General features: G+C 43.2%; 1 protein-coding gene across 1 annotated transcript in view; it reads left to right on the plus strand.

Moving 5' to 3' along the window:
- Window positions 1-2,059: 2,059 nt before the first annotated feature.
- The window catches only part of LOC111222968 (inactive phospholipase C-like protein 2), a 33,213-nt gene continuing 13,100 nt past the window's right edge, over window positions 2,060-22,172 (plus strand). Inside the window, exons 1-10 of the mRNA XM_022746908.1 lie at window positions 2,060-2,418; window positions 10,273-10,374; window positions 10,557-10,706; window positions 10,892-11,052; window positions 11,600-12,062; window positions 12,172-13,398; window positions 13,892-14,141; window positions 14,275-14,561; window positions 15,669-15,872; window positions 17,514-17,589. Coding sequence (XP_022602629.1) covers window positions 2,173-2,418; window positions 10,273-10,374; window positions 10,557-10,706; window positions 10,892-11,052; window positions 11,600-12,062; window positions 12,172-13,398; window positions 13,892-14,141; window positions 14,275-14,561; window positions 15,669-15,872; window positions 17,514-17,589 — 3,166 coding nt within the window. The 5' untranslated portion in view covers window positions 2,060-2,172. The remainder of the gene's footprint in view (window positions 2,419-10,272; window positions 10,375-10,556; window positions 10,707-10,891; window positions 11,053-11,599; window positions 12,063-12,171; window positions 13,399-13,891; window positions 14,142-14,274; window positions 14,562-15,668; window positions 15,873-17,513; window positions 17,590-22,172) is intronic.

Below are 22,172 nucleotides of genomic sequence, written 5' to 3' on the forward strand. Positions count from 1 at the left end.
AATACACACCCTAGATTATAGAGCATAAAATATTGCAGCATTAAATCTATATATTATAAAAATGCACCTGATGGAGGCTCCCGTGGCAGATGCTCTTAACTTCAGTGTGTATTTAGGGGTGTGTGGGAGCCATACTTGTGCACCTTCAGAATCCCATCTGTAACTTAGGGACCCTCTAAAGCCACAACTTCAGGGTTTAGTCTGACTCCAGCTCCAGTTTTCACCTTTTCTGAAAAGACAGAAGAAGAACGTGAGAGCTCTAAATATCAGAGAAAGATCCCAGCTGTGTGTTGGCCACTGCTGATCTCCTTCAGACCTACTTAAGCTAATGTAGAAATGTCCTCCAGAACGACCCCCCTGGAGAATGGGATGATCATTTCCCTCTAATGAAAATCATCAAACTGGACTGTGCATGCCAAGAGGAGCAAAACACAGACATCTTTTCCAACACTTTATGAGAGTGTGACACCTCTATTTACTCAGTTTTACATTACAAAAAATCCACTTCAGTTTTCTGAGCAAGGACACCTTTTATTGCAGTCATTACACTATGTTAATGCTGAGCTGATAATGAAATGGAAGAACCTCCTGTCTCCTCAGATAAGCCTCCCCTTCAATGATTAACTCTATATGTGACATGGTGTGTTTTATTATGGGGGAATTACACTGAAAATGGACTCCACCTTTATTAGTCAGTATGAAGGTTGTGAGTGAATGTCAGTGAATGTTGCACTGACCTTGATTTGTGTAAGTATTGAAACAACGTGTCAACAAGCAAAATTATTTCATCTATTTAGACCAAGCTGTTTGTCCTTCAGAGTCACAGAGACTTTGCAGCCAAGGGAATGTGGACATTAGTCTATCTTTAGGACCGGGATGCACTTTTCTCTGTGTGTGCTTTCCTTATATGAAATTTCCAATAATTGCATTTTGGGCGAAAAGAGAGAAAAAAAAGTGAAATAATTCATTTTATTTGGCATTCACCCTTGAAGGAGAGATCTTGGCATTTATCCCTTAGCAGTGAATCCTCGAGCAAAACCCATGACCTTGACTTCTGTTGCATTTTAGAAAGGCCACGGATGGAACATTCTGCTGTGTTTAAGTGTTTAAGTCTGACCTGCAAAAATACTCTTTAAATATCACACCCTGAAAACAGCTTATTTTGTCAAAGCACATTAAAGAACGTAATAATCCCGATGTCGACGTCAGACTGGACGTTTGCACATTTTTAAATTACACAAGGCCACAGGAAACTATGGCAACTGTTCATCGGCCATGTTTCTTCTGTAATTTGATGCGAAAAAGAAGTATAAGATGTAAAGATGTTTAATCATCAAATCGGCAGTTATAAGTGTTACCAGGTTGTTAAGAAAATAATTTTGATGTGACGCTTCTGTAGAAATGAACCATTAGTGGGTCATTATAACTCATTACACCTGTATAAAGGATGCCTTATTACAAAGTGATAAAAACCACATGGTGGGTGTGAACTTCTTGGAGAGACGCAAATTCAAAACCAACCACTGGTTTGCCCAACACACTGCTGACCGATGATGACTTTATTAACCTGCTGTTGCTGCGTTCAGATCACTACTGGCTCTGGGTGATGCATAGTAGCCGGGGGGGGGGGGGGGGGGGGGGGGAGCAGGAGGTTGCCGAAATCATCGTGGTTTATATAATTCTGTGACACAGTGTGGCGAGGATTTAGATTTGGACGTTGGCGGCGGCAGAGCAGACAGCCTCCATAGCATCTATCATTTCCTGAACGCAAGCGCACATCCAGCCGATGATGTGATGAGCCTTGGCGGCGTAGGGCTGGAAGGTGTGTCGGTCACTGCTGTCGCTCAGCTGCCTCTGCTACTGTCACCCCCTCCTCATTGTGTGTGTGTGTGTGTGTGTGTGTGTGTGGCGGAGGAAGAAGAGGCTGAGAGTGAGAGAGTGAGTAAGAGAGAGAGAGAGAGAGAGAGATAGAGAGAGAGAGAGAGAGATAGAGAGAGGGAGAGAGAGAGAGAGAAGTTTCCACCGCTCTTGGCGCACGGTCGCCGATCGCTCACTTCACACGATGGCACGTCTGTGTCCGTGTGCAGCTCTGTTGCGTCGGGAGCCCCGCTGCTGCTGCTGCTGCTGCTGTCGCTGCTTTCGGGAGAACTGAAAAATCAATTAAGTGTCACCATGGCTGAATTCGGAGAGAAGAAGAGCGTCGTCGGTCCACCGGTTGCTGGCTGGAAAGCTGCGTCAGGAGAAGCCGGAACGAGCCTCGAGACGCACCGAGGAGAGCCGGTCTCCAACGGAAACTGCAGCGTGTCAGACACCGCGAGGAGGGTCCAGAACGAGTCCAGCTGCGAGTCCCCGACGTGGGAGAACACAGGTCCAGATTCAGCATCCAAACCAATCCCTCGACGCAGCAGTCTGATCAAGGTAGGCCATCATTTCCCTCAAGAAAAAACAGCTTATTTCGGTTTAAAACGGAAGGAGGAAGACTTTAACATTTAAAAATGCCTGCAAACTGTTGCACGTCTAGAATAGACCTAAAAAAATCCGTTTATTAAACAAAATATAACATAAACTAGGACATGGTTACTTAAAGAAATACTTGAGTTACACAGCAACACAACAAGCCCCTACAGGAATGTAATGCTGATGCCATGGGAAGAAAAAAAAACACCATAAAATACAATTAAGTCACTATAAAATCACTACTGAGTCATGTATGTCACACACACACACACACACACACACACACACACACACACACACACACACACACACACACACATACACACACACACACACTGGACAGAATCAACCTGTAATCTGACAACAAACTGTGACTCTGCCTCTAATATCAGTCACCTCACCTCACCTCAGCCTGTTGAGGAAATTTATGTTGAGTATGAGCCTGATGATGTCACACTGAAGATTACAGTGAGCGACTGAGCACACAGGACTTCAGATCAGTCTAAATACTTAAATACTCCATCTGGGAGCCTTTCAACCATGTGTGTCACATCAGGCAAGGCTTTTGTTCCTGCCAGACCGCAGCAGGCGATGTCACTTATTAGCACTCCATCAACTAGAGAGGAGGAGGTGGAACTAACAAGTGAAACCACCTGCTGTAGACTTTGATTATAATGAGAAAATGCATTCACTCTGCCCTCTGTGGCTCACAGTTGAATGCCCCTGTCCAATTAACCCCTACACGGGTCTGAGCTTGCATGTGAGCAAATTTCAAGTGCATTTGCATATAGATAGAAAATCACACTTATTCACAATTTCTGTTGATTTGGGAACCAAATGACATTTAAAGGAGTGTGATATCACTAACGTCTATCAATAACTCATCCCCTGACTTTGCCCTTTTTAATGTTTCTGCCTTTAGGCATAAGGGAGGTCTTATATTGATCTCTAGTTGCTGCTTGTCTCCAGAGCTACGGCCTGCAAAGACATGACTATATAAACATGGCTTCATCAGTGTGTGTGTGTGTGTGTGTGTGTGTGTGTGTGTGTGTGTATGACTGGCTCGACATGGCAAGACAGGAAGCAAAGCAGTTGGCCAATTTCCTCGCACAGTTCATGTTGCAATACTGCTATTAAGTCATGAGCAGTTGGTGATGACATGTCACTTTCTCTGTGGCCCCCGCTCTCTCTCTCTCTCTCTCTCTGTCTCTCTCTCACTGCAACACTTACACACAAACATTTCTCACCTCCTTGCCCACACACAGGCCTGCTCTTGCCTTTCTTCTGGTAGTTTCAACAGTGCAGTGAGCCTGACGGCGGGGATTTAAAAACACTCTGTTTTCTTCAAGATCTGGTGTCTGGGTCAGAGTTGGTGATAAATAACTCCTGGCGAGGGTGGCGCCTCATATGCAGTGCCATGTTTGATGTGTGACACTTAATGGCTGCAGAACATCCCCCCTCTCCCTCAGCACTTGCCTTTACTTCAAAGAGTGGTAATGCAGGGCAGCGTTGCGCATGCATCCCATGAACTGAAGCAGAAACTGGCATGCATTGGTGATACGATGATGTCTGTTGTATGTTCAGTGGGCGCATTTATCGCTGAGAACGTTCAGTGATCAACGAACCGAGCAGTGCAGCAGTGCACATGCGTTTGTGCTTTCACCATAAACATGCCTGTGTTTTGAAGCATAAACTCCTGAGGCTTTAGATAGATAGAGCTCAGTCTGTGAGTCAAGGAGTTATAAATCCACCTGTCGACGTAACAGTTTGTTTTGCTGTTTGCTAAACTACCCCCTCGGTTAAAACTCAAGATTCCTCACAATAGGAGTCTGGGTGGTGTGTAGGCAGATAAACAGGAAACATGACATTCCAGACTGATTTTAACAGGAGTCAGGGGATTTATATCCAATGTGTGTGTCTGTATCTGTGAGTCTGTGTGAGTTTGTGTGTGTGTGTGTGTGTGTGTGTTCTGTGTGTTCTGTGTGTGTTTGTGAGTGCGCCCTTTTCACTTTGGCTGAGGTAATGAGAGTACCCTTAATTGTATTTAATCAGTATGTACTTCATGCTGTCCGTTCTCCTCTCATTTATTCTGTCTCGCTCCTGTGTGCGTGAAGGAGTTGCAGAATCAGGTGCCCGCTCAGTTTATGTCAGCTCCAAGTTGATGTAGATAACCATCACTCTCTTTCTCTGTTTCTTGTTTAAAGTACACACACATGCACAGACACAGACACAGACACACACACACACACACACACATACACACACACACACACAAACACAGACACACACTTGTACAGACTTGCCTCCAAGTAAAGTACAGCTAAGCAGACTGAATATCTTCTTTCCAGTTCTCTCATTACTCATGCCAACACAAGACACACATGGTTGGCATGTGTATGTGTGTGCACACTACTTGGATTGCTTGTATTTCTATCACTTCTTTTCTTCTACTGAAGTTAGCATGCTAACCAGCTAGCCCCGGTCCAGCCGGACCGTCACGGCACTTTCCGATAGCGAGCCACTTTAGTGTCCAATCTGCACTGAAGAAGTGGTGCTGCTCCGAGGATGTATTATAACCTCTTGTCTTGTTAACGCAATGGTGGCTGAAGCTCTTGGTGAGTGAACCATCACCACCACCCTCTTCTGGCATTTGCTTTTTGTAGCCCCATACAAATAGCCCCAATAATTCATAGTAAAGCATCATGTAGGGAGAGCCAGGCTAGCTGCCCCCCCCCCCCCCCCCCCCCCGCTTCCAGTCTTCATGCTAAGCTAAGCTAACCATCTCCTGCTACCAGCATTATATTAAACAGACTAATATTAGAGGGGTATCGATCCCCTCATATAAGTCTCAGCAAGAAAATGCATTAGGGTACTTTCCCAAAAGTTGAATGGTCATCATATTTTTAACTGGACAGGAAATCAAAATAGAATATGTTTACACAAGTGTGTTTGAGTGTGTGTGTGTTATATGCATAAATCTTTTGTTTGTGGTTTTGTATCTGTATTACCTCCATCAGTATGCATGTCTAATGAGTGTGTGTGTGAGCGTTTTGGATGTCTTCGTGTGTGTTATTCAGACTGAGGGAGCAGCATTAGCCAGAGGCGTTAGCACACAGCTGGGAATGGTAGATTTTTGAGTCAGAACAGCCCTGAGCACCTCCTGCAGTTCAAATCAACATCTTTAGCTTGCTTTAAACCACATTAGACTGTATAGAAGCACAGCCCTGCACAGCAGAGAGACTGGATAAACCCTCTCAATGACACAGGAAATACTACTCTGGTGATTGAGTCGCTCCGCATATACACTCCACATTCATAATATACATCCAGTCATGCATGTGCAGAGTTGTACAGAGATGTGTGTGCGCCTGTCTGTTAGCCTCACTGTAGTCATCTGTGACGCGTGTGGAAACTCCGCTCGGCACGCTAATCGCTACTTTCATGCTAAGAATTAATGCCCGACTTAAGGCTCCAGCTGCCTGTTCTTGGTTTTAGTGGCCCTCCTGTCTTCAGGAAATGCATCTGTGACGTTTGTCAGCTGAAATTGTGGTTAGCTCTCTGACAAGATGACCTTTTCAAGTCAACCTTTTACTTGTTTCATTTTGTGTGGTGTGTGTGTGTGTATTTGATTGTGTGTGCGTTTCTGCGTGTGACTGCTTGTGCACGTGGGACTTCAAAGGTTTCAAGCGTAAAAGAGCATCTGCTGCTCTTCTTGCCACAAGGGCAGGGGTTTACAGTCAGACTCACCACATTTTTTTGTTGAACATAACTCCCATAGATTGAGCCACTGACACGATGACTTGACCACATAGTGCTTCCTGTGTCCTTTTTAACCGTGTTTATGCACATGTGCAAACTCCACCCAACACAGTGTGTGATCATGACACAGTTTTTGATTAGTAAGTAATTAGGATGATTAAGGCAGCAAATAACAAGTAGTATCATAATCAATTAATAGATTTTACTGATTATTTGTTTAGTATAGAAAATGTCAGAAAATGGTACAAAAACAGAACAGAACAGTGACCTTTACCTTTGACCTTTGACTACCAAATACTAATTAGTTCATCCTAGAGTCCAAGTGAACTTTTGTACCAAATTTGAAGAAATTCCCTCAAGGCGTTCCTGAGATATCGCGTTCACAAGACGAATAGATGGAGGGACAACCTGAAAACATAACGCCTCAGGCCAAGGCTGTCACCAACGTGGACGCATAAAAAGTGCACGAGAGATGACATCTAAAAATATTTGATCTGACCAACTGTGAAAACCCAAAAGGGGTATCATTTTAAATTACATACAGTAAGTACATAAAAAAGAAAGAAGCAGCAAACTGTTGCGAGACTAGCATTAGCAAACATGTGTTGTTGAGCTCCAGGGTGAGAAGGTTTTGTAATAAAACCACACCATGAGTCGTTCATCATCTGCTGTCAAACACACAAGGCCATAGGCCAGACAGCTCAGCCTTCCTGCCAGTTTTCACTCCTTTATTCATTATTCTCTCTCACCTAACAATTTCCTCTCTTTCTCTGATTTTATATCAGTCTTAATTAGTGCATCAATGACCACGCCCACAAATGACCTACATCTTCATCCTGCTGACTCTGAGATGCTTTAATTAGTGATACGGGCTTGTTGCATCCATATAAACGCACACTTGCATACATCATACCATGCATGCATGTAAGTTGGCTAATGAAGGCACAAAGTCATGCTGGTGCCTACAGGCAAATACCAAGTGCACAAGTTCAGTAATCTGCCAAAGAGCTACTTTATTTATTTCTCTCAATCTTTCCTCTAGCTCTCACTCCTTCTTTTTTTTTTTTTTTGCTGTTTTGTTTGTCTATTTCCACTTCTGAAGTTTCAACTTTCTGTAATGTCTCTCTGTCATCTTGCGTTTCCTTCTCTGATAACTGCATCTAATCTCTTCTGTCTGTCTCCTCCATTTCTCTCACCCTCCATCCATCCCCACATCTGTTCATCTGTTCAGTCAGCGTGGAAGTCCTATCAGGAACATCAGTAATTTTGTAGTCACTAAATCATCATCTTTTCTATATTTCCAACAGATGAAAACTGACAGATAATAATTAACTTACAAAAAGAGGTTGGAAAGGTTTTCATGGTAAATGACTTGTTGGGCTCACGAAAAGTTTTCTCTCAACAGTCACATCCACACATACTGTATCACTGTGTCTTTCTTTCTATTTTGTGTTGTCACCTCACTTGGCTCTCGGTGGTGACACAGGAAGCTCTCTATGACGGGCTGACAGGCTGCTTCCTGTTTTCTAGCGCGCTAGTGGTTTTGGAGACTCATCTTTGTCTCTGTGAGAAAAACTAAATGAGGCCTTTTGTGACAGAGACAAACAGTACATCCTGACAGAGATTAAGTATAATGGAATTTGAATTTTATTATTGGATGGAGGCTGGGCTTGTTTTGTTCTGCTATGTGTGTAGCTACTCTAATCTGTCTGGACACTGTGTGCCTTTTTTTCATGAAAAAAATCAATACCTTTACCGTTTGTATTTTATTCAGGTGTTCATCTGCTTGCATTGTGTCCTCTTGTTTTATCTTGTCAGGATAATTTATTCAGAGTCTACATTGACGTCAGCGTTGTTTGGTTATGTGCTGGAGCTCTGTCTCCCTCTCTATCCGTTATTTATGTGGTAGGCTAACAGAGGTGAAAGTGCACGATAGCCTCCACGCATGAGATAATTGAATCTCAACGGCCGAACAGCCCACCTGGAGAACTCAGATATTTCCCCAGCTCCAAAAACAGCTTGTGACAGGCTCACACCCTGTGAGCTTTATTAGTTTTTAAGGGAAGGTATCCATTGCTTCAGTATGACTTCTGTTTATTGCTTGTCTATTAATCAGGGATGACAGAGATGTATGTCACTGGTCATGTTATTATATGTGGACTCGCCTAACTGAATAAGGTGTGTACAGTGACTGGAGCTGATACAGCCACAGAGGGACCATTACCGCTAATGTCACACACAGAGGGGAGAGAGTTATAGATTGAGGCCAACATTAATATCCTGTGCCTTTTGCTACACTGCATGAAAGAAAAAGGAAAGTGTGAATGATAAGGTGGTGCTGCATGCTTCTGTGTCTGTGTCTGTGAGTTAATTCAATGAGCTTTGGCGGGGCGCCTCATTCTGGGAGAATGAGCTTTTAAAAACAAATTGAGTGCTGCCTTCAAAATAAATAATTTTAAAGAGAGAAAGAGAGAGAAGTCTGATTTGATTTTCATATTTCTATCCCTGCCGGTGGGGTGGAGTTGCATCTGAGAGTTAAATTTAGAGGTGTTGCTGAAGCTTTTTAATGAGAACACAAAATCAATTAGTTCATTAACCAGTTAGTGTTTTCTTTTGTTAATAGATTGCCCGCTTCCCAATATCCCCATCTTTCAAATTATCTCAAATTGACTTTCAGTGCTCTGCCTGTGGCTTTCTCTGCCTGCGTTTTTCAGGGTAGGATTGGGGGTCTTAAAGGAAAGACTATCTCTTCCTCATCCCATGTCCACCCCCCCATCCCCCACCCCACTCCCCCTATCATGCCCCAAAGCACTAGGGGTATTTTTAGAGCACCGCCTCCCTCCCTCCCTCACCACACCAGCTCAAAAAAAAAACTTGTTGCCATTGGAAACACTTCCCCATCCTAATGAAGTGATTCTATGAGGATTTGTGATGGTTAGATGCCGCCCCTTCCCTCTGAGGGAAACCTTTTCATCCTCTGTGAATTATGCCTTCTCTCCCTTTCACATGTTCATTCATATTCTTTAGATGAAACACAGCTTTTTTGTTTCTCTTTCTTTTTACTCTCTGTCTTTCATATCCCACAGATTTCTTTCGTATGAAGGCTTCCCCTTCTCTCCCCTCTCATAAAAGATCCAAGTGCTCTTGAGGATCATATGGACTCTTATTTGAGAGTTATGCAGATGAACATAGGTTCATCAGCTACAGATCAGTATTCGCAGATGTTCAGGATAAATATGAAAATATTGATCAGCCTATAGGTCATCAATTAGACTGCCTAAATACTTACATTTTTACATTTTTGACAGATATAAATATGAGCTTTGTGTATTTGTCCTCCTCAGCTTTCCTCCTTTTGATATTTACATGTAATAAGACAGGTGTATGTTGGGTATGTGGGTGTTTGCGTCTTCAATCACTCTGCTTGGGATTTAATCAACTACAATTATGTTATCCCCCTTATCCTGCTTTACATTAGCCTCAATGAAGTCTTTGATTTGATTTTATCGGGACTCTAATATATCCATAATTGAATAACTTCGCCCACTTATATGCACTTATCTATTAGTATAAGGTACTCTGTGGGGGTGACATCTGATTGGTCAATATATCAGATGGATGAGCTATGATGGTGAGCTCAGATAAACAGATTGAGTCTGCCAGTGCTGTTGTTGAGGGGCTGAATCAGAATGCTGCAGCCTGCTGCCTCTGTCTAGGCAGGTATGATTAATGGTGTAATGGTGAAGGACAAGGGCAAGCAAAGGCTTTTAGCATGGTATCAGGAAAACAATAACAGATTGGTAGGAGGAGGCTGTATGTGGTAGACCCAATAATCTCTGGCTATGTATGGTTATATAAGCTGATATGCCCTTTAATCCTTTGAGATCCATTCTGGATGGGAAAAATGTTTGTCATGCTTAAACAAAGAATACATTTCACAGGGATCACTGTCTGTCCATCTCTCTCTCCTTCAACTAATTTTTATTACACCCTCTCCTCCGCTCTTTATTTGTCCCGTCCTTTCATCCTATCCTTCCTTCTCTCCCTCCTCATTAGGATGGGTCACGTGCCGGTCGAGACAGGAAGAAGACGGTGTCCTTCAGCAGCAGCTTGTCAGAGAAGAAGATCAGCAGTGCTGCCGACTGTATCCACTCCATGGTGGGTCAGCTACAGCGTGACCCTTTACATAAAATATAAGCTTTACATACCTGTAGGCGACATGAAATATTGAATGTGAAATACATACATCAAGGGTGTCTGGTATTTTTTAGGCTTGTGAGTGGAAAGAGCTCAATACTGAAAGTCAATGGTTGACAATTTCATCCATATATTGTTTCCAGGTTGAGGGGAGTGAGCTGAAGAAAATTCGGCCCAACTCACGTGTTTACCAGCGATACTACCTGCTGGACGCAGGCCTCCAGGCTCTGTGCTGGGAGCCATCAAAGAAGGAGTCAGACAAAGCCCGGATCTCTCTCGCCTCCATACGAGAGGTCAGTGTCCAGAGGAAAAGCTTTCTAAATCAACCCACAGTGGCTATTGTTTTTATGACTGACCTCACTGATCCTTTTAGAATAAGGTCATTGAAATATTTACAACCTTGAACCATCTGGAAGACAACAGTTCACTTGTTTTTATTGTATCTGACATGGATTTTTTTTGTGGTCTCAAATTCTAGGTACGGACAGGTCGTAACACGGAAACCTTTCGCACCAGTGGAGTTTATGAGCAGATTTCAGAGGACTGTGCATTCTCCATCATCTATGGAGACGTATATGAAAACTTGGACCTGGTGGCCAACTCTGCTGAAGTGGCTAACATTTGGGTGACCGGACTAAGGTGTGACACAACAAAGTGTCATTTTTAAAATCTAATAAAAACACATTAAACAAATAAAGTAAGAGATCCTTTTTTTATCAGCATTGCCCTACAGCAGTAATGTATACTGAGAACAACACAACTAAATAACTAGGTGTACCAGCTTGCTTGTGTATTTTTTGTGGGCACACAATCTGACTGAAATCAAAGTGAGAGTATAATGACAAAGATTTAATTTGTGGTTGAATGAAGGTGTGGCTAAGATAATCTACCCTATGTGGTTTGGCCTTTTATGTCAGACTTAATCTTTGCTGCTTTTTTCCAGTATTGATTGTGTTATGATGAGCACTGAGATCTGGGTGGGCTGATTTCTTTTTTAATAGTCCTTTGAGACCTCTTTGTGATGAGAGGCTACAAGCAAACGTGATCTGTCTTTAAACTGATTCTACTGCTGCAGTAGAAAATAGAGATGAAAAAAGAAATGAGTGTGATGCAGAATTATGCAGTAAGAAAAAACATCCTGCCTTATTGCAGCAACCTTGTCCATTCTTCTCTCATCTCCCTCCAGGTATCTCATGCAGTATGGGAAACATGCCCTGGACATGCTCGCCAGCAGTCAGGACAGTCTTCGTCTTAACTGGCTGGAGCAGCTGTTTTCCTCTGCTGCTGATTCGGACAGACAGGAAGATGTTGAGGAAGGGATCCGCTTGCAGTCCGCCATTAAGTTGATACAGAGCGTGAACCCTGGGGTGAGCGGTGGCAAAGTGGAGCACAGGTTTAAAGAGCTTCAAAGAGTTCGGGAGAAGATGTGTGGGCTAGATAATGGATCTGGAGTCAAAGATCACAATGAACCCAAAAGACTAATGGGAAGAAATGAACGAGTCACCAAGCAGGAGTTCATCGAGGTCTTCCACGACTTTTGCACACGTCCGGAGATCTACTTCCTGTTGGTGCAGTTCTCTAGCAACAAGGAGTTCCTGGACACCAAAGACTTGATGCGGTTCCTTGAGGCCGAGCAGGGCATGGCTCAAGTGGGTAACACAAATCAATCCAATTTAAGTGTACATGGACAAATGCAATCCCAGTGTTCCCTGTCTAAGAGTCTCAATCTAATCTCCTCTCTCTCACCGTGTCTTCTAGGTGAGTGAGGAGACCAGCCTGAAGCTCATCCAGTCCCACGAGCCATCGGAGGAGGGCCGGCAGCAGGGATACCTGTCTTTGGACGGCTTCACCAGCTACCTCACTTCGGCTGAGTGCCACCTCTTCGACTGGGAGCACGACACCGTGTGCCAGGACATGTCCCAGCCTTTGTCCCACTACTACATCAACTCCTCCCACAACACCTACCTCATCGAGGACCAGTTTAGAGGTCCCTCCGACATCTCCGGTTACATCCGCGCCCTCAAGATGGGTTGTCGATGTGTGGAGGTGGACGTTTGGGACGGCCCTGATGAGCAGCCTGTGGTGTGTACAGGGCACACCCTCTCCCCACCACTGGCCCTGCGTTGTGTGATAGAAGCAATTGGAAGGTTTGCATTTGTGGCATCAGAGTATCCCTTAATTATATGTATTGAGAACCACTGTTCACTTCGACAGCAGAAGGTCATGTGGAAACATCTCACAGATATACTAGGGGAGAGGTTATACACAAATCCGCCACATGAAGGGGACTTGTACCTGCCGTCACCCCATGCCCTAAGGCATCGAATCCTATTAAGGGGTAAGAAGTTGGGGCCAGGTTCTGATGGGGAGGATGGGGAGGTAAGTGAGGAGGATGAAGGGGCAGAGATGTGTCAAAGGATGAAAGCAGCTAATAGTGGAGGGGCATTGCCTGGAGGAAGTGAGAAGGACACGTTGCAGAAAAGCTTCACTTTCACAGCTCTCCCTCAGTCTAATAATCCTCCTCAGCTTCCTTTCAAACGGTTCCAACTCTTGAAGGAGCTGTCTGATCTAGTAACTCTTTGCTGCTCAGTGGGCTTCATTGACTTTCCGACATCATCCAAAAACCAAAAACCTTGGGAACTGTGTTCCTTTCATGAATCTCTGGCTGTGCGTCTCGCTGGCGATAGCCCCGGTGACTTTGTCAATCATAACAAGCATTTCCTGTCAAGAGTGTACCCCAACCCAATGCGTATTGACTCAAGCAACATGAACCCTCAGGACCTGTGGAAGTGCGGATGCCAAATCGTGTCTATGAATTTTCAGACGGCGGGACTGATGATGGACCTGAACACAGCTTGGTTCCGGCAGAACGGGAACTGTGGTTACGTTCTGCGTCCAGCCATCATGCGGCAGGAGGTGTCTTATTTCAGTGCCGACACCAGAGACACGGTGCCTGGTGTGTCTCCACAGCTGCTTCATGTGAAGGTGGGGGGAAGGATAATGTATAGACTCTGAGAAATATGTCCCTGCTACGGACAATTTCACCTGAAACTTAAAGACTAATTCCAATTTATTAGAACTTGGGTCTAAACTTGTAGCTTTAGTCATTGTTCTCTTGGATGATGATAACGCCTGAGAAAGTGGCAAAATGGCTAAAAAGAAGTCCAACCATCATACAGGTTTAAACAAAGCACCAGGTTAGCCAGTGAAATCAGATTTCAGTTGTGCTCACATGCAGTTCTAGCTCCAAATTAAGTGGTTTATATCTGGTGGCTCTTACCCTGCTGGACTTCACTGTGGTAATATCACCCAGTTCCTAGTTCTCAATTACAGTATTATCCTAATGGATAAAGACAATGGCCAAAACTCCAAGAAAAGATTGAAGTTTTAACCTAACAGGAATAATCCTCTAAACTCATGATTGTGTTCTAAAAGCCAATGCATCAATAAAAACCGATGATGATCATCCTTCTTGCAGGTGATAAGTGGCCAGAACCTGCCCAGGCCAAGGGGTTCTGAGGCCAAGGGGGACGTGGTAGACCCGTACGTGTATGTGGAGATCCATGGCATCCCAGCTGACTGCACAGAGCGCCGCACCAGGACAGTGATCCAGAACGGGGACAACCCTATCTTCGATGAGAGCTTTGAGTTCCAGATCAACCTGCCTGAGCTCGCCATGGTTCGCTTTGTGGTGCTGGATGATGACTTCATAGGGGATGACTTTATAGGTCAGGGTCAGAGATCTGACGGGTTGCTGTGAATGGACTCAAACACACAATGATTTCAAACACAATGATTTCATAGTTTAAGTTTGACATTTGAAATGCTTTGAAATTAAAAGAGATTTTCCTGCCACCACAGGTCAGTACACCATCTCTTTAGAGTGTCTTCAGCCGGGCTACCGACACGTGCCACTCCAGTCTCTGACTGGGGAGGAACTCCCCCACGCCAAGTTATTCGTCCACGTGGCCCTCACCAATCGTAGAGGCGGGGGAAAGCCTCACAAACGGGGCCTGTCTGTGCGGAAGGCGCGGAAGGGGAGGGACTACACAGCTCTGAGGGACTTGGGAGTCCGGGTTGTGGATGAGGTTTTCAAGATGGCTGCTCCACTGCTGAGAGAAGCCACCGACCTGAGGGAAAACATGCAGGTGAGGAAGAGCGACGAGGGTGGGAATGTGACTTTGGCTGAATATTCTTATACTGGACACTTTCTCATAGCACAGAACAATGAGATTTAATAGGAACCATGTTTAATGAAAAACACGGTGTTGATAATCACGATGATTCTGTTTTAATACTCAAAACAAAGGGAATTTAAAAAATACATAAAGATATTGTGTTGAAATAACTACACAATTTTAGCTTCACCAACAAACATTCAGACTTTGCTGCTTTTATGTATTTTATGTCATTATACATTAAATATTTTTGGCTTTTGAACTGTTGATTTGACAAAACAAGCATTTTAACTTTGTTTCATTGGACTGTAGGAAAGTTGATTGGTACTTTTTACAATATTTTACACTACAAATTAAGTGATTCATGAATGAATAATGGAAAATAATTGTTTGCTGCAGCCCTAAATTGTTGCTTTATTCATTTTCAATATTGCGTGAATGGTGAATCTCATTTCTGCTGATCATTTCCTATCGGGTGGATTAATATATTACTTTACTGTGTTGATTGTGTCAGGGATCTGAAGAGATAAAAATGGAAGCCTGTCACTAGCACTGACAAATATCTCCACTTCACCTAACCGTCCTGAGCCAGACAGCAATTTGGTGTGCGGGTGCTTGTGTCACCCTGTGGAAATAAAACAGTAATTACAGTATATGTTATATGTCAGTGTGGTGAGATTGTTGGCATCCACATGCTTTAGTTTTCTTTCATTTCAGTCCAAACTACTACAACAGCACAACTGCAGGAGAGCAGGTCAGCAGTTGAAAGAAAAGACAAATCGCTCTGCTGCAGGAGTTGCTTTTGATTAGCTGTGTGTATGTGTGTGTTTGTGTGTGTGTGTGTGTGTGTATGTATGTGTGTGTGTGTGTGTGTGTGTGTGTGTGTGTGTGAGAGAGAGAGAGACAGAGAGAGAATGAAAGCAAATGAAGCTGGAGACAGAATGGGGAAGAGATTTTACACATTTTTTGATGATTTGGTATTGCTATCATCAGGGCCAGGGAATAAGAAAGAGAAAGAAGGGGAATGATGTGTTCATCTTTATATTTTTACTTTTTTTTTTTTTTTTTTTCCAACAGAACTCTGTAGCACTGTTCAGGGAGCTGTGTGGGATGTCGGCTGTGGCTAACCTCATGCAGTGCGTACTGGCTCTGGGCTCCAGAGTGTCAGCACCAGACGGGACGCCTTTGCTACTGTTTGACCTCCGGGACCACTACCCCTCTCTGGAGCCCCAGGGGCCCCTGCCCGATGTCCTTCGCCGGGTCGTCTCCACCTATGACATGGTGAGGAGGGAAGAGAGTAAACAGTTAATATGCTTCATGTTTTTGCGAGTTTACATAACTGAAATTCATCAAAAGGAAGGAAAGACCAAACAAAAGCTAGCAAAAAAGATCACGAATCAGTCGGCCACCTCCCATCTCCTGTGTACTTGACCTAACAATGAAACCCCCCCCCCAGACAAAAGTTTCCTTTTTAGCCGATACATTCTCAAACACAAAGTGAGCTCTCATTGTTATGTAGCAGACAACATCCCCCGGCCTTAGCAAGGCTCGTAAACACATCAGCGACATCCTCACCTTGGCCTGAATCCACCGTGTGTTTCCACCCAAACAAACCGTGGACTTTCATTGAACGAGGAGAATTTATTATTTAACAGACTTAATTTATGTAATGAATTCTAAAAATGAATCTAGCCCCAGAGAAAAACTCCCCCATGGAAGTAAACACAAAGAGAGAACGAGGGCGAGAGTAGGGTCAATTGGTCTGTTAGTTAACTCATCAGCCAGTCAATAAAGTGGGATGAATCAGTGGGTTTGAATGGGTTTAGGTTGCTCAGGCATCCTGCACTCATGCAATGTCAGTTTTTTTTTTTTCTGTTTTCTTTTTCATATCTCACTTTCAACACATTTCCCTTTGGTCTCTTTGGCCTCCTCCTCATTCCTTATTTCACTCATTCATCTCTCCCAGTTCCCACCTCTTCATCTTGTCTCCCTCTGGGCCTTGTTGGATTGTGGCTGCCCAATATATGTGGTTTGCATACAGCTGTGGTCCTGCACTCTTCTGAGTTGCTATGTTGCTGTGGTAAACGACATTACACCCCGTTGTTCGCCATCTGTCTGGCTGCTGCAATACTTTTTAAATTGATATTTGCTCAAAGTGCACCTCTTCATCTTTCATATTAGATATTCCTCTGGAGTCTCTTGGGTAGGATGATGGACAGTAAGTATGAATTGCCAATTTAGCAAATCCTGAGTGTATGTTGCATTGTGGGTGAGGAAGGGAGACACTCAGGTTTGTAGCTAGAAACTGGCTGTAGTGGAGATAAATGGATCTGTTTCTGGTCTTATTAAGTTATGATCAAGGTTTCGGTGTATAAACCATGACACTTTAAGTACGGTTGTTTGTCACTGCTGTGCAACTAGCAACTGCACAGACCTGCGACCGTATGTTTATGCATTAGTGTGTGAGTAAGAATGTGTGTGGCTGAACAGCTTTTTTCTTCCCCCACAGCAGGGTCATGTCCCAGTAGGGTGTGTGTGTGTGTTTGTGTGTGTGTGTGTGTGTGTGTGTGTGCATGTGTGTGTGTGTGGTCATTACTTTAAAGGAGCTGTCACATTAGTCTCTGTGGGTGCCTTCACTTACACGTGTGTGTGTGTGTGTGTGTGTGTGTATGTATATGCTTTTTATGGTGATACTGCTTAAAGTGCGAACCCCATTGGCTATTTCCATAATTTTAAGAACCACCAACGTATGGAAACCTACCCGTGTGATTTATTCCAATGTTCTCACTATTAATTTGTGTTCTTTCACAGCAGATAATAAAACAGACTGTTTGTGCTTAACAGTGGGATTCATGCACAAAAAAAACAAGATGTTAAAATGAGTTAAGTTCATGGTCCTAATAGATATTTCACTGTCTGCAGATGGTCCAGGCGAGTAGAGCAGTGATGGAGCTCTCCGATGGAATCTACAACAGGATCCTGCATATACAGACCACGGGTGTGTAGGCGCGCGCGTGTGTGTGTGTGATGGTGTACTTGTGTCAGTGTGTATAAGAGATGTTGCTGTGTAGAGCAGTTGTTGTGATGTGTGTGTGTGTGTGTGTGTGTGTGTGTGTGTGTGTGTGTGTGTGTGTGTGTGTGTGTGTGATGAGTAGAAACCAGGCTGTGCCTATATTCCTAGTCCACTCGTGACAACTCCCACACAGCCCCTTCAGCAGTGCTGTCATCCACATCCACACTGCAGTGTCTGCTTTTATCATTAACTTAAATTCCTTTCCTTTCCTCTCCCATGTTCTCTCCTCTCCTCTCCTCTCCTCTCCTCTCCTCTCCTCTCCTCTCCCACCGTATTTTTTCCTGTCCCATCTTCTGCAAACATCAGCCTAATTGACAGTGTTGCACAAGGTTAGATGAGTCTTTTTACTGGCCTGGTTTATCAGTATGTTTTGGATGGAGGAGGTTTAAATTGGCACAGGTCCCGTTGTTGATCACCCTTCAGTCGCTTAAGCAAAGGGCACCATATCTGATATCATTTCCCTGATCTTTGGCAGAGGTTTGTTTACTTCCGCCTGGTCCCTTGGGTGCTCAGACATTAGTCAGCCAGACTTTCGTCATCATGGCAATAAACAACCCCACAAACGCACTAGTACACAAACATTACCCACATTGCACTCAGTCTCCAGCTGTCACCCAGGAGATTGACATTTAAGGCGTTAAACAGTGGTTTGGTGCAAAAAATAATCACATCCACTCATGTGGTTCTCTAGGTGCTGGATTTTAAAAAGCTGAAGTTACAGATGTCATATGTTTTCAAAAAAAACAACTCTTAGTGCATGTATTTAAGCATCTCTGTGTTTCATGTTTTCAGTTTGTGGGTTGAAATGTGCACAAACTCGTCAGTTTTTCAATACCACCCTTGAGAGAGATAAACCTGACGTGAATAGATATTGCGAGACGAAGATGATGGTTCAGTTGTGGGCCATTGTGGAGAAAGAGAGTGTTTGACGGAAATGAACATTGTTTACAGATTCGCAGACTGCCCCCAGATAACTCATTCCATCCTCCACTGAACTTTATTTTAGGTTTTCAGGGGCCACAGCTTCACTCGCTGATCAAATAATCTGTGACATTATCATCCGCTCTGTAGCTGAGGCTGCAGCGCTGGCCAGCTGCTGCTGAGACACCGTGTTACCATCTTATACTCTAACGTAGATTTTTTATTTCACGTGTGATCACATGTAGTATTATTAGTACACAGAGTGAGATTTGAAAGTGTTCAGCTGTTTTGTGCTGGTGTCCTGATGACAGTACTTTCATCTGATAAAGAGCTGCTGCAGAGCCCGAGGCCTGCCCTCATGAACAAAGCTCCTCCTGTCAGAGAGGAGTAAAGATGGTGATCAGGTGATCCCAACGTGGAGGTCCACCTCTCAGTCTGGGAAGAGGGGGTGGGCAGCGAGGGAAGCTTTAACAGGTCACTGGGTGCGAGCCTTGGCATGGGACGGCTGGTGGCAGAGATGGATGTCTGGAAGTAACATCAGAGCAGAGAGATGAAACGGAGAGGGAGAAGAAAGCCGTGGGAAGATGAATGGCAGAGATGGATAGTTAGAGGCAATGCTGAGAGGAAGACAAGAGCACCAAGGGAGAAGAGAGAGTGAATCCACTTCAGTGTCATGATGTGCTGGTGTGTTAAAGGGCTGGTTCTTCTAAGTTACAAAAACACTTATGTTCTCACTTGTAGTGGTATATAACCCTTGTAACCACTCCCAATAGTGATGTCACGGCGTACTGCCGCACCCTGGAGTACACATTCACATCACTGCAGTGAGGTGAGAGGTTGAACCACTAGAGGTCAGAAATTTCTGAACAGAAAGGTTGCTGTTGAATGTTTCAGTGCTGTGATCCATTCATCTCACTTTAGAGACATATTTTGAAACTAATACTATCTGAACAGCCTTGTGACCACTAGGGATGAAGAAATAGAACCTCACTAATACTGGATTTTTGAGGGAGATATTGATGTTGATATTTCAGAGTTTAAAAAATTGATTGAAATACACAGAGCAATATTCAATAGACATAACATTCAAACATTTTTGATACTTAGAATTGGATGAATTGTAATTACCATATGTACTCAAAGGGACATTTTTTAGTTCAAAAGTTAATATAATGAAAAACCTGTTTAACTGAGTAGAAAAAAATAACATGGATGCAGATGCTTTCATACATGCAGGCTACAATGGCTCATTGGATTAGATTGGATGAGTAAGAAAATTATGTGAATCATATGCTTTTGGCCTTCACACCCATGTGTTAGACAGCGCTCTCTACCAGTATCATCAAAATGGTGATATCTTCTGGAAGAATGTCATTTGTCCATTTCTTCCAGTATGTTTTTCCTTTTTCTTTATTAAATTATAATTTGGGTGAACTGACCCTTTAAGAACCTCCGTTGAGCAGCTGCTTTTCCTCCAGGGCCCTGACCTCTAGAGCGGTGAGACTCACATCTGGAGGTATAGATTCTATACTTCATGAGATACTTGTAGCCTGTTTGCTTAGTACAGAGCAGTGACATCAGACTGGAAGTCAGATCTGTCAGTTTTCTCTTTCCCATCGCTACTGCTCACAGTTCAGATAGAGGACAGGAAGTGAGGGTGATGTACTTCCTGCTACATCCTGATTTCCCGGTCCTGGAGGTTATTTTGGCCCCTGGGTCAGGACCCTGTTTATGTGTGTGTTTGTCTGTGCATGCACACTGTCCCAGTATTGGCTTGGAAATAATGTTCCCTCCATTGGCTTCGCTTGGTTTCATGGGGAAATAGACTCTTGCGCGCGCGCGCACACACACACACACACACACACACTACATTGGCACGTAGGCTTCGAGTTGCCTAGCAACATCACGGTAAAGGTTATTATACAGCCAACTTCTGTAGGTGAATGTGAATGTGGAGATGTGACCACATATGTGTGTCCAGGTGTGTATCCATGTTTGCAGACGTTTAGTGACAGAAAGGTATCATATGTGAAGAACTGCTAAATTATACTAGCATCTAATCTGTTTACTCTTTCCTGTGTGTGTGTGGTGTGTGTGTGTGTGTGTGTGTGTGTGTGTGTGTGTGTGTGTGTGTGTGTGTGTGTGTGTGTGTGAGGTCCACAACTTGGCATGTTTAATGGCTGGGCTCTTGTTGATGTGTGCCCCATGTTAACCCACTTCCGGGTTTCCATGGTAACAGTGGGACAGTGGCCCGGGGCGGCCAGAGGGAGCCAGACATACAACACAACTCATTGCACACACTAACTAGCCGGCGGGCTGACTTCGATGACGCTGTCTCTCTTGCTCTCTCTGTATCTTTCTGTCTCTCAGATTTTCTGTCCACTTTACATCATTCCTTTGAATTTTTCATTGCGCTTTCTTTATTTTTCATCTCTCTCTGTGACAATGGTATAATGCTATCACTTTTTTATGAGTTTCTATACTGTGACTTTTTATGCCTTATTATACTATGACGTTTTATGACATTTTATGCCTTAGTATACTGTGACGTTTTTTGATGTTTTTATGCCTTACTATACTATGACTTTTTATGCCTTACTATACTTTGACATATTTATGACTTTTAATGCCTTTCTATACTATGACATTTTATGATGTTTTATGCCTTAGGTTTTTGAGGTTTTTATGCCATACCATAATATGGTGTTTTTAGGACTTTTTATGCCTTACTATACTATGAGTTTTTATGCCTTAGTATACTATGACATTTTTATGACTTTTTATGCCTTTCTATACTATGATGTTTTATGATATTTTATGCCTTAGTATACTGTGAAGTTTTTTGATGTTTTTATGCCTTACTATACTATGGCATTTTTATGACTTTTTATGCCTTACTATACTATGACCTTTTATGCCTTACTATACTATGACCTTTTATGCCTTACTATACTATGACCTTTTATGCCTTACTATACTATGACCTTTTATGCCTTACTATACTATGACCTTTTATGCCTTACTATACTATGACCTTTTATGCCTTACTATACTATGACCTTTTATGCCTTACTATACTATGACCTTTTATGCCTTACTATACTATGACCTTTTATGCCTTACTATACTATGACCTTTTATGCCTTACTATACTATGACCTTTTATGCCTTACTATACTATGACCTTTTATGCCTTACTATACTATGACCTTTTATGCCTTACTATACTATGACCTTTTATGCCTTACTATACTATGACCTTTTATGCCTTACTATACTATGACCTTTTATGCCTTACTATACTATGACCTTTTATGCCTTACTATACTATGACCTTTTATGCCTTACTATACTATGACCTTTTATGCCTTACTATACTATGACCTTTTATGCCTTACTATACTATGACCTTTTATGCCTTACTATACTATGACCTTTTATGCCTTACTATACTATGACCTTTTATGCCTTACTATACTATGACCTTTTATGCCTTACTATACTATGACCTTTTATGCCTTACTATACTATGACCTTTTATGCCTTACTATACTATGACCTTTTATGCCTTACTATACTATGACCTT

This window comes from Seriola dumerili, unplaced genomic scaffold (assembly GCF_002260705.1).
Source record: "Seriola dumerili isolate Sdu_G_001 unplaced genomic scaffold, Sdu_1.0 BDQW01000110.1, whole genome shotgun sequence".
Classification (NCBI taxonomy): domain Eukaryota; kingdom Metazoa; phylum Chordata; class Actinopteri; order Carangiformes; family Carangidae; genus Seriola; species Seriola dumerili.